At 44.1% G+C, this 12,795-nt stretch overlaps 1 protein-coding gene across 1 annotated transcript in view; it reads right to left on the bottom strand.

Annotated features, from left to right (window-relative positions):
* The window catches only part of RMDN3 (regulator of microtubule dynamics 3), a 192,988-nt gene that overhangs the window by 123,979 nt on the left and 56,214 nt on the right, over positions 1-12,795 (bottom strand). Inside the window, exon 5 of the mRNA XM_082275613.1 lies at positions 9,069-9,339. Within this exon, the coding sequence (XP_082131739.1) occupies positions 9,069-9,339 (271 nt within the window). The remainder of the gene's footprint in view (positions 1-9,068; positions 9,340-12,795) is intronic.

Genomic DNA, 12,795 nt, shown 5'->3' with positions numbered 1-12,795 from the left:
GGCGCTCCATTAAAGCCTATGGGAGGCTACAAGAAAATGGCCGCCATGCATGTGTACCATGCGGCCGGAGCGAGTACAGCCAAAATGGCGCCGTTTGGCGCCGAAACCGCCGCTCCCCCACCTCATGAAGGTGGAATAAAAATACACCACATAGTTATAAAGAACATGGTGGACCGCCGCAGCGGCGCTGTAATGTGCCCCAAACATGATAGCATCAAGTTCCACAGCACACAGCCGTTCACACACTCAGACTGACACAGAAGTGCAGCACAGCCCCCCCTCCTTGCAGCCCACAGCATGCAGTGTGAGAGATAGGGAAACATCAATAGTGTGAACACAGGGCCAGGTAACACAGTCCCAGACTGACACCCCCCAGACAGACAGGTCCCCACATAAATACACTTACCTCTTACATGGCGTGGGGGACCCGCACAGGCGAACAAGCCGCTGTACATGAGACAGGGAGAGTCGCATCCAGGACGCAGCAGAAGGTGGGTTGAGAAACCGCACAGCGTCCAGTGAGGTAGCCACCTCACCCTAGCATCCCTGCACGGAACAGGGATGGGTCGTTCAGAAAATTCAGGAGCGGTACCTGACTGAACGCTCGATGGCGGGCTGAGAAGCCACTGACCCACGACCTGTGACCAGGGGAGTCAGCCCGAGACGCAGCCCGCATTATCCTCTTCATCCGAAGATCTAACTATTGCTGGTAAAAATAACAGCTAAATAAAGAAAGAGAGAAAAAACTCAAATAAAATCAAAAAAGAGAGAAGGCTGAGACAAAATGCCCCAGCATAGAGACATCCAGCTACTCCTGACAAGCTAGACATTGAAACTGAAGCAGGAAACAGGAAGCAGGAGGGTATAGACTGAGGGGACCACCCCCTGGGGTGGGGATATGTTAAAAGCTTTAATATTGACATATTCTGTTGCCTAGCTACTCCTACGGAGCAAAGTCTAATACCCCATTGTGACGAATATGAAGAGGCGGCGACTGTCGGAGGACGTAAGAGAAACATTTATTAAAATGGAAAAAAGCATAAAATATACTCACAGAGTGTGATAATACACACATCAAAATTCAATGTATAAATGAAAACGTCTCCAAGGAGGCCAGGCACTGCGTGGTGCTGGATGGCGTGCGGCAGAAATGCACAGAGCTGCTGTAGCTTAGGCTGGCTGACGCATTTTGAGGGCGAACCCCCTTCCTCAGAGCCAGGTCCGGAGCGGATGGAGCCAGTCACCATTTAGCCCCCTACCTGCACAGTGTGCGGCAGCAGCATTTCTTGGCTCTGAGGAAGGGGGTTCGCCCTCGAAACGCGTCAGCCAGCCTAAGCTACAGCAGCTCTATGCGGTTCTGCCGCACGCCGTCCAGCACCACGCAGTGCCTGGCCTCCTTGGAGACGTTTTCATTTATACATTGAATTGTTGATATGTGTGTATTATCACACTCTGTTTGCGAGTATATTTTATGCTTTTTTCCATTTTAATAAATGTTTTTAGTGGTAATGCACTAAGTCGGTGCTTCCCTCTTTTTTATCTTTTTCTTCATGCCTGAAATGTTGCTGGATTGTATTTGAATCAACAGCTCTTTCAAACCATATATAGAATAAAGAATACATACATAATAAACAAAAATGTGCTTACATCAGAAAAACAAAAAAATGCTTACTCTTTTTGTACATCATGGGACACAGAGCAGGCTATAAACATAACTACGTGGGTTATGCGCCACCTATAGGTGAATAGACACCGGTAGACCAATCAACAGGAAGTCCTCTCCTACATAACTCCTCCAATACAGAAAGTACCTACCTCCATTCCAGTGTCTTGAAGGTGATGGTAACTGATGTGCGGCATGTGCTCTTTGGAGTATACTAAAAGGTCCAGAATGATTCTGATGTAAATCATGGACTCATGGACTGGAATCAGATCTATGCAGATGGCTCTTGGCTAAATGGATGGTACCCAAGCCTCGTTGGATAGGATAAGAAGACTCCTCTGGGATTGCCTGTAATGAAGCCTTGTGGGACCCTTGTATCAAAACGTGTAGTGTATTTCTAAACCAAGGTGTTTTATTCTGGCAGGACGCTGTACAGGTCCAAGGCAGTGGACCCCTTGGCAGGGGGACCGGGTCCTTAAGGGTTGACAGAGTCCAAAAGACCATGTAGAGCGGGTAAGTAAGGAGGCTCCAGGTCAGAGGGAAGATTCGGATTACCCCACGCTTTATGTTTTGCAGTGGATGTCCTTAAGGATTTAATACAACAAATTTCATGCATGGCTCTATTGTCAGTGCACATGAGCAGAGTCTTGTGATTAAAAAGGTGGTCAGCCAAACTACCTTGCAAGAAGTTGCTAGCGAGATACCCTTTTCATGGGGAATGCCTGCTTGGTGAAGATTTGGATGAATATATCCAGAAAATCTCAGGTGGGAAGAGTTCTCCTCTTCAATGTAAAAGGAAAGGTACAACCTTTAAGGAATCTGATGCTTCGGCTGCTAGCTCCTCCTGACAGTTGTTTTGTCGTCCACAGACATCTGGGTCTAGAGGAAAGTCTCAGGGCCAAGGACAGAGGAAGTCCAACGAAACACACATACAAAAGTCCTAAAGTCAGACCCCAAAAAAATTCTTCTTTATGAAGGAATCCCCCACTTGTGACAGGGGGGGGGGGGGCTTTTGGATTTTTCAGGTGACTGGAATGAAGTGATCTAGAAAAAGTGGGGTCAATTCCACAGTTTCCCAGGTGTACAGACTGAAATGTTGCTTAAGGTCAAATTTATCCACAAACCATATGAAAAAAAATTACTCATTTCAGGCACTCCATTGGTTATTATCTAAGGGAGTAACTGAGGAGGTACCGTCAATCGAGAGGTTAAAGGGTTTCTACTCAAACCTGTTCAGGGTTTCAAAATCAAATGGAGATGCAAGGCCTATCCTAGATCTCAAGGCATTAAACCAATTTCTAAATGTACACCCATTTCAGATTAAATCAGTCCGTTCAGTGGTAGCCTCACTGCAAGAGAGACATTTTCTAGCATTCATAGACATCAATGGCGTATACCTTCCTGTAGCAATTCTTCAGCCACATCAAAGGTATCTGCAGTTTGCTGTAGAATGTCGCCACTTTTAGTTCATGGATCTACCCTTTGGGCTTGGCGCAGCCCCCTGAGTGTTCACAAAAGTTTCTTGCTCCAGTGTTGGCTTTCCTGAGAACTCAGTGTGTATCGGTCGTGGGATATCTGGACGATCTATCACTGATGGTCCAGTCTGTTTCAAGCTTGAAGCAAAATGTTGGGCTACTCAGGAACACCTAGGGGTTGGTCCTAGATACCATTCAGGCGAAAGTGTTCCTACCACCAGGAAAGAGCTGCGCCCTGAGTGATCAGGTTCGGAATATAAGAAGCAGAAGACATCCTTCGATTCATCACTGCATAGGGTTGCTAGGGAAAATGGTATCTTCATTCGAGGCAGTTCCTTCAGTTTCTTATGCACAGTTCCACTCCAGACCTTTGCAGAGACACATTCTGTCTGTCTGGAAAAAGAACATTCCAGCAATGGACTGCTGCATGTCTCTGTCCCCCCAGGGTACGGAAGAGTTTGAATTGGCGTTTGGTGGCTCAGAACTTGGAGAAAGGGAGGTCTTTCCTTCTATGGAGGATAGTAGCCACTAATACCAGTCTCTCTGGTTGGGGGGGGATGTTCTGGAGGGGGCCACGGTCTAAGGGACGCAGCCTAGACTAGAGAAGATTCTGCTCATCAATACCTTAGCGCTTCGGGCAGTGCGCCTTGCTCCCAGTTTTGGAAAGGTCAGGATGCACAAGTGCTTGGTCAGGGTTCAGTCCGACAATGCCACAGCAGTGGCAGATATCAAATACCAGGGTGGTAAAAAGAGCCGGGCGGCTTAGGTACAAGAAAGCCACATTCTGTCTTGGGTGGAGCTTCATGTGCTATTTCTATCAACAGTGCATTACAGGGGTAGAGAACTGGCAAGCAGATTTTCTTGCCAGCTGTTGATTCCAGGGGAGTGGTCCTTGCATCCCGAGGTTTTCTCTGCAATTTACCAATGTTGGGATTTCCCAGATGTAGATCTATTGGCATCTAGGTTCAACAACAAGTTGGACAAATTTGTGTCCAGAACGAGGGACCCACTTGCGATAGGGATAGATGCTCTGGTAACACTTTGGTATCAGTTCTCCCAAATCTACCCCTTCTCCCCGATTTGACTTCTGCCACGTCTCTTGCCCAGGTTCCGGGAGCAAGCAACTCCGGTAATATTGGTAGCCCCAGCTTGGCCCAGGAGGGCTTGATACACAGACATAATGAATCTGGCTGTGGAATGTCCTTGGTCATTCCGGTCTGACCAGACCTACTGTCTCAGGGACAAATATTGCACGCTGCTTTACATGAATCTTGAAGGATCAGGGAGTTTCAGGTCCAGTTATCCCCACAATGTTGAACGTCAGGAAGCAGGCTTCAAGAAACATCTATTACAGGACTTGGAAGGCACATATATCTCCTGGTGTGAGAATATTGTCTTTTTTCCAATCTGGAATGGAGATGAAGTTGGCTTTTAGTACTATTAGGGGCCAGATTTCAGCTCTAGCCTATTGCGTCTTAGTCTTTGGTTCATATCTTTTTGCAGGGAGTGATGTGTACAGTCCCTCCTGTCAGGCCACCCTTGTTTCCTTGGGACTGACAATGTTGCAGAATCCGCCTTTGAGACAATTTGGGCTATATTGTTAGTCCTTTTGACTCAGAAGGTGGCAATCACTTCAGCAAGAAGGGGCTTGGAGATGGCCGCTCTTTTTTGTAGAGAACTGTTCTTGATCTTACATCATGATAGGGTGATGCTGCACCCTCATCAATTTTTGCCTAAAGTGGTTTCTAATTTTCATTTGCATTAAGACATTATCTTAAAAAGGGGGGGGGGAAGCAGCACTCCAAACAGTGCAACAATATAGAACATTCAGTTGTAAATAAAAAGTGAAAAAGTGTCCATGTGCAAAATAGAACTCAATCTTAATAATGCAACACAAAAAATCAAAAACAGTCCATAAGTGCAAAACAATCCAATGAATGAATGATCCATGCAGAGTTAAAGTAAACGGATCCGTCTCCAGCAGCACCTTCACACTTAGGCTTCTTACCAGATGTCCAGGACCATAAATTATAATGGTCAAACAGGCGACATCATGTTTATTCAGGAGGGTAACCATCATATGGATCACAGATCATATAGGGGACACTCACATTAAAAATAAAATGAAAACTTCCATAGAGAAGCCCAACATGTTATAAAATTTATTTTTTTTTTTTAAAAGACGGCTACAATTACCATCATGCAAAACATAAAAGGCATTTGTTTTGTATAACAGAAGAGCAGCAGACTGTCAGGTTCCAACACTACCGCTGGTAAGGGATGGGGCATGCGTGATGTCACTGGTAGGCCACTCCCTGATGCATTTCGTCATTAACAAGACGTCTTCGCGGAATGGGCCAAGTGGCCTTCTTCTTTTGCTAATAGTCAGCGGGTAAAAGAGCTCTGCATACTTTGGATCTGGTATGAACTAGCAGGATCTACTTGAGAATGTTGGCGCAGATCAGAAAGTCGGGTTCCTTGTTTGCACGGCCAGAAGGGCCCAGGATTGGGCAGGTGGCATCCAAAGCTACTATCTCTCAATAGATCTGCCATTTTATCATTCAAGCCTACGGCTTGAAGGGTAAAATTCCCCCCCCCCCCTTTAGGTGAGAGCGCACTCTACTAAAAGTGTGGGGGGCATCTTGGGCTATCAGCCATGACATCGGCTCAGATTTGTAAGGCCACTACTTTGTCTTCAGTGTTTACAGTCACAAGGTTTTACCAGGTGGATGTCAGAGCTACAGAAAATACTGACTTCAGCCGCAGCGTGTTATGAGCGGCAGAATAGGTCCTTTTGGATAGTTAACCCTATTTTGTGCCATGTTTCCCATCCCTCTAGTATACTGCTTTGGGACATCCCACATAGTCATGTTTATAGCCTGCTGTGTCCTGTAATGTAGGGTAAAGAAAATTGGATTTTTTTTCTACTTCTTTACCTGTAAAATCCATATATTGGAGTACATCACGGAACACAGAGGTCCCTCCCCTCTTTCTGGGGGTTCATTGCTTGCTACAAATCTAAGGTACTTCCTATATGTGAGGGGTTATGTAGGAGAGAACTTCCTGTTGATTAGTCTGCCAGTGTCCATTCATCTATTAGGTGGCGCATAACCCTCGTAGTCATGTTTATAGCCTGCTCTGTGTCCCGTGATGTACTCCAAGAAATAGATTTTACATGCAAGTAGAAAAAAATCTAAATTTTTGCCCCCCCCCCCCAAAAAAAAGAAAATTTTACAACAAACGTATCTTTAAATTATTAAGATTATATTATTATATACACAAAGGAAAAGCTGCACTACAAATGCCTGATGATTCTCCACACCTTTCTCCATGTCTTCTGCTGCCACCTGTCTTAAGAACTTGAATTTTCCCAATCTAACCCAAAATATCATGTACCATCACTTCTACAGAAAGGACAGGTAAACCGGACACATTGCATTCGACATAAAGGGAAACGGACGAATAAACTAACTAAAAAACGTGTCTCAAATCCAAGCAAGTCTGAATTGGCCTGTACACCAATTCCACAAAAGAAATGGGGACACCCAGAACCCTTCTGCCTTTAGACTTCTATGTTGCAGAAGCACCCAAGCAAGAAATGATCCATATGCTTCACCTTCCAAGCACATTCCACTCTCAGACAACAATAGTCACCCAAAGAACAATACTCCAGGTTTCTCCTTACATACAGTCTGCAATGGAGCAAGAGCCAGGCCAGATCTTGAAAGGGATTCAAAGGGATTCTCCCTAGACTGACCAAACGCAAACCCTCCCTAACAACAGGGCCTGAGCAATCTTTCAAGGCAAGCGGTTTACTAAAAACAGAATCCACAATCCTCTTCTCCAGGGCTATCCAAGGAAGAGATCGGATTTCTTCCATCATCACTTGCCACTGCCAGAGTATTTTCAGGCAATGTAAATCAGACCCTCACCATGACGGACCCTCAGACTTTTCACTGGACAACGCTGGATGACCCGGACAGCTGAGTATGTGAATTGCGGACAATTCTGCACAACAGGTAGGAGGGGTTAATAATCAAAAAAAATGCAGGGTGGGGGAGTTAAACCCCTTTTTAAAGTTGGTGATAGATTATGCTTTTTTTTAAAAAATTCAAGTTAGACTTACAGGTAAACTTGTTTTCCAAAGTCTTTCAGGACAGCAACTGAGCGATTGTGGCTCCTCCCACAGTCTAGGAAAATACCTCTTCCACCAATGTTTTAAAAGGAGGCTTCTCCCCACCCCACATGTCAGTCGTAGTAGAGTACCTCCAGCCCAGGCTGGAACACATAAGCATATCATAGGTAATCACAGCATTATACATATCGTAAGGGCGGGTTGTTTCTCTCTCTTGAAAGATTCTTGGAAAACAAGTTACCGGTAAGTCTAACTTCAATTTTTTCCTAAATGTCTTTCAGGACAACACCTGAGAAGATAACCAAGACTTACCCCATTAGGGTGGGACAACAGCTTGCAGGACCTTTCTGCTGAAGGCCTGACCGCTGGCTGATGAAAGGTCCAATCTGTAATGAGGCGCAAACGTAAAAAAGTTGCCTTGCAGATTTTCTTGGGAGTGGCACCAGCTTTTTCTGCCAAGGTGGTTGCAAGAGCTCTAGTAGAATGTGCTCTGATCCCTAAAGAGGAGATAATTCCATGTGGGAATATGATTTTGAGATTGCCAATCTGAGCCACCTGGCTATCGATCCTTTAGATGCCCAGTGACCTTTTTTCTTACCAGCAAAAAGAATAAACCATCGATCCTTTAGATGCCCAGTGACCTTTTTTCTTACCAGCAAAAAGAATAAACCGAGTCGGATGACCCTAAACCTTTTATTACTTACAGATAACACAAGAATTCTCCTTACATCTAAATTGTGAAAAAGTCTCTCTTTATCCGCTGAGTGATTTGAACGGAAAGTTGGTAGGACAAGGTCTTGAGAACGGTAACGGGCTGATACCACTTTTGGCAAACACTTTGGATCTGTCTTGAGGATGACCCTATCCGTAAAAATGGACAGAAAAGGTTCCCTTACCGATAGAGCGTAAAGCTCGCCGACCCTTCGTGTGGAAGTATTGACCACTAAAACAAAATGTCTTGAGTGTAAGATTTTTCAGTGAAATTGAATCCAAAGGCTCAAATGGTTCTTTCGTCAATGCCTGAAGAACTACCGAAAGATCCCATTTTGGAAAGCCCTTCAGCTGAACTGGCCTGTTCTTGGCCAGAGCCCTAAAAAATCATGCAACTAAAGGCTCTGAGGCAATAGATCTTTCCAAGAAAACTCCTAAAGCCGCCAAATGAACTTTAAGAGTACTGATTGCAATACCTTTTTCTGTGCCAGCCTGCAGAAATTCTAGAATTGAAGAAAGTCTTCCAAGGGTGTAACTGGCTGCAGCGCTGGTCCATAAAAGTTTGCCAACATTCCCATTCTAATCATCAGTTCAATAATTATCAGTGTCTGTTGAGTTAGAACAGTCACACTTAGATTGATGTTTGGCCAGTTTAAGGGTGTTACAGTGAAATTAAAGGGTTAATGCTTACCTGTCCAATGGTCCCTCATTGGCATCTTCATTCTGAGTGCAGTCTTCGCGCCTCCTTGTTGACCCAGTGCGGGAGGACTTCACTCTGTGACTCACTCAGAGACTGGTATAGCGCTGTAAGCTGAGCTGTGCATGTGCAGATCAATTTACAGTGCTGGAAGAGACAGCGAGCAGGCAGGTAGGGGCATTTTATTGCAGAAGAGACATTGCATGTTACTTCTGCAATAAAAGCCTGCCTGCTTAGCGATTTTGTACTGCAGAACTTTAGTTATGCTTTAAGTTTGAAAAAGCTTAAATTACAACACAATAGTCAATAGGACTGTATACTTGTTTTTCAAGGCAAAGCTTTACAGCTTTAGTATGACTTTACAAATGTGAGAAAAACAATATGTACCAGTAATCTATTATTGCACAGCAACTGGAATCCTTCCCGCTTCTGCTCAGCATCACCACTATGCAACTGGTCAGCTCTCTGTAGCAAAAGTATTAACTCTCCATCTACAGGGTCAGTGGCCAATATCGTTGCTTCATCATCTGTCACAAGGTCAACTGATTCTCTCCGCATTGTTCTCACAGTTTCACAGCTCACTTCATCTTCCTCTTCTTCCTCACTCGCTCTGCTACTTTCGCGGTCATAATCAGATTCGGCATTTGCTGTAGTGTAGCTAGAAAAGCAGGAAAAAGAAAACATATTTGGACACTTATAAAAACCTCTGGAGTCCATATAACAAGATGCAGACTACAGTGATTACTACAACTCAGAGATAGAAACAAACAGGAGACATGCATAAAAAGTTAGCATAAATCAAAATGGAGCATAAAACGCAAGCTCCTCGCCAAGTATGAGAACACTTAAACAAACAGTCAGGATCACAGAGCAGCAACTAATTGCATTATGGCATCAAGATTATAACTGGCACAGTGCTCGCAACCAAAACCACCAGATACAAAAATGAGTGTAGATATGCAAGTGATTTCATATCTTTTATACCACAGGTCTGGTTTTCTTTGCAAACTCAATTTTTGAGCACATCCAGATTTTTACCTCTGCATTTCAAAGCCATTTCCATACAATGTTTCTGCTATTTTTTTGTCAATTTTGTTCTGATAAAACGGTGTGAGAGAGAGAGAACGAGAAATGTGTCCAAATTTTTGTAATAAGAATTTAGATCAGAGCTTATAGGGGAGCGAGTGTGCCTTCATTACAATTCAGGGAATGGGTTTGGTTGGGACTAAAGCTCACCGTACAATCAACTTTAGATCTACCAAGTCAATGTAATATTAGGACCTACCTAAACTCTCCAATCAGTTTGCCCAGCGCTACCTACTTTGTAATTCTAAAGGAGACTGTACAATAAGACCAATGTGTGGAGAGTGTTAGATCTACCAACAAGTATATTATGCAAGGGCCTACCTGATTGAATAGTTTAGGTCATCGCTCTTATAACAGTTTTGGTAGATCTCACGTTATTGTACAGAGATTGTATAGTTACATAGTTAGGTTGAAAAAAAGACACAAGTCCAACTGGCTCAACCAATAAAAAAGCGAAAGACCGTAAAGAAAACACAACCATACAATCCCATATACACAATCCTATACCCGCAGATTGTCAAAATGTAACAATTATGTTAAAGCGGAGTTCCAGCCATTTCACTCACCTGTCCAACGGTCCAGCGATGCGGCCGCCCGAAGCCTCGATCCTCTCCCTTGGCGCCGGCATCACTGCTGTGGGCACCCGGCTGTGACAGTTTGTGGCTTCACAGCCGGGTACCCACTGCGCATGCGCGAGTCGCGCTGCGCGCCTTGATTGGCCGGCAATCTTCTGGGACCTCTGACATGTCCCAGAAGATTGCAGGGAGGGAGGGGGAGAGGAGAACTTCCGTTCAGGGCGCCGCGGCGCTCCGAGCGGAAGTGGGAGCGGGTACCTGTCAAAACTAGGTACCCGCTCCCCCCCCCAAAAAAAATGACATGCCAAATGTGGCATGTCAGGGGGGTTAGAATACCTAAAGCGGAAGTTCCACTTTTGGGTGGAACTCCACTTTAAACCATACAATGATAATTTTTTTTCGTTCAGCCTGCAGGCAAATAAAATCTAAGAGACTATCATTTTTCTGCACTGGTAAAATGCCAGTCACCATTAGGGCACAAAGAAATCAAATGTTTTTCTATGTGCCCAGTTCACACTGCCAGGAGTGGGGAGCTGCAGTAAAATACAGACGTGGCATTTTACCAGTGCAATGAAAGGCACCACATGGCATCACGCTGGCACTTCAAAGTTTACAAGAAAGGGAACAAAAAAGTTAATGATGCGATGCCTACCTACGGCAGTGCAAATAAAAAATGGACAGCGGCCCATGTGCTAAAATAGTGCATTTCACATGTGGGCACGAGCCGTAATAGATTTCTTCATCCAAACTATGCAGTCTGAATAGACAAATCCCTCTTCTGGGTCATTATATTCTGACAGCCAACAGTGCTGGATGCCATAATAACCAAAAAGGAGCTGCATCTTATTAGATACCGCCACTGTTAAGCCAACAATTTTCTTCCTAGTTCCTTTGATTTTTCAGTCAAAGGATGTGAAGGACAGGATGCTAACATGGTCATCCACAAGGTTTCAGGCAGTTAATTAGGAACCAGCTGAAATTCACATAGTATATGCCCAGTAAAAGAGACAAGGAGATGCTACAGGCAACAAATATATGTATATATGATTGTTCAGATCTTATGTACACACATTTTCCATATGTAGTTCCTGCTTAATCAATCTATCTTACTGGTTCAGCAATCCAGTTTCCTATGTCAGACTTGTGTAAGCTCAGTGTTGGATTCTATTGGAGCTTACACAGAGTTAACTTGTTTCTCCCACATGACAGTGATCGGGTCTGGGTAGAGGTCATATACTCCTCCATAACCAAAAGGACCAGGTTCTTGCAGAGGGCTCCCACTTTCCCCTAAGTGGACCATATGATAGATTCTCTTTAAAGGCCTATTCAAACATTGCTGTTTTCATGCACCAAATTGCTTCACGGAAAGCCCCATATATTCTTAGGTGTCTGGTTCACATCAATGCACTGCAATTTATTATTATTCTAAAGGAAAATATAAGGACCTATTCATGCCTACATGTTTGAGTTACCACATATGCAACGAAGGCTAACATTCTCATTAAGTTTTACTTCTAAATGGAACCATTTTTAGGTCTCATTCAAATGGGCGTACCTATCTGTATATCTGTGTGAAGGGTCGTCTTCACCCACATTAGATGCATAGACGTTTCATACAGCCACACGCAAACAGTCCCATTCAGGTCTACTGGGATGCACAGACACAGTGTTTGGGGACATGCACCGGAAAAACCTGTGCATCACATGCAGGCAAAGACAGCCCTCTGCATGGGTGAACAAATAAGTACCCCCGTGTGAATGAGGCCTTACTGTGCTTTGGAGGCAAATGTTCAACAGTAGAAATGAACTTTTCAGCAAACTATGCATCACAGAGAAATTATTGGTTTTGTTAATTAAGTCTTCAGAGCCAATATATCCAACAGAGCATTTTTCCTCGCGTGGGCTTCCACTATCTAATCTGTAAAACTGTCCTGCAATACATACGAGGTTAAGCATTTGCTAAATTTGTAGTTCCATTTGCCCAGTCAATATCTGGTTTATAAAATCATCCATAACAATCACCCTGCTTCCCAGCCACTTCAATCTGTGCAAGGAAAGGAGATTCCTCCTCATACTTAATGTAAAGGAGGCCTCCAACATACTCCCATATGTGATTTATGGTTTGCTGCATTCTTATGGAACGCTAGCCATTATGACTATGCACATTCACAGTTCTTGTCAGTGATATCTCTCATACACACTTTCAGATCGCTCTTCATATGCAGACCCCTTCATTTTTTGCCAGTTCTGTACCTCTGAAATAGAGGTTACTAGGAATGCACCGAAATGAAAATTCTGGGCCGAAAACCGAAACCGAAAATGACTTTTTCCCACTTTTTAATTTTAAAATGGATAGAACAGGGGCATACACCAAAAATATGCAGCGACCTACACCTGTCGCTGCCACAGTATATGTACTGTGAGAGGTTGGCAAGAGGTTAATTTAATTACCA

Source organism: Pelophylax lessonae (assembly GCF_965119305.1).
Source record: "Pelophylax lessonae genome assembly, chromosome: 13".
In the NCBI taxonomy this organism is placed as follows: domain Eukaryota; kingdom Metazoa; phylum Chordata; class Amphibia; order Anura; family Ranidae; genus Pelophylax; species Pelophylax lessonae.
The sequence above is the reverse complement of the archived record's forward strand: the minus strand, read 5'-3'. Positions and strand labels throughout refer to the sequence as shown.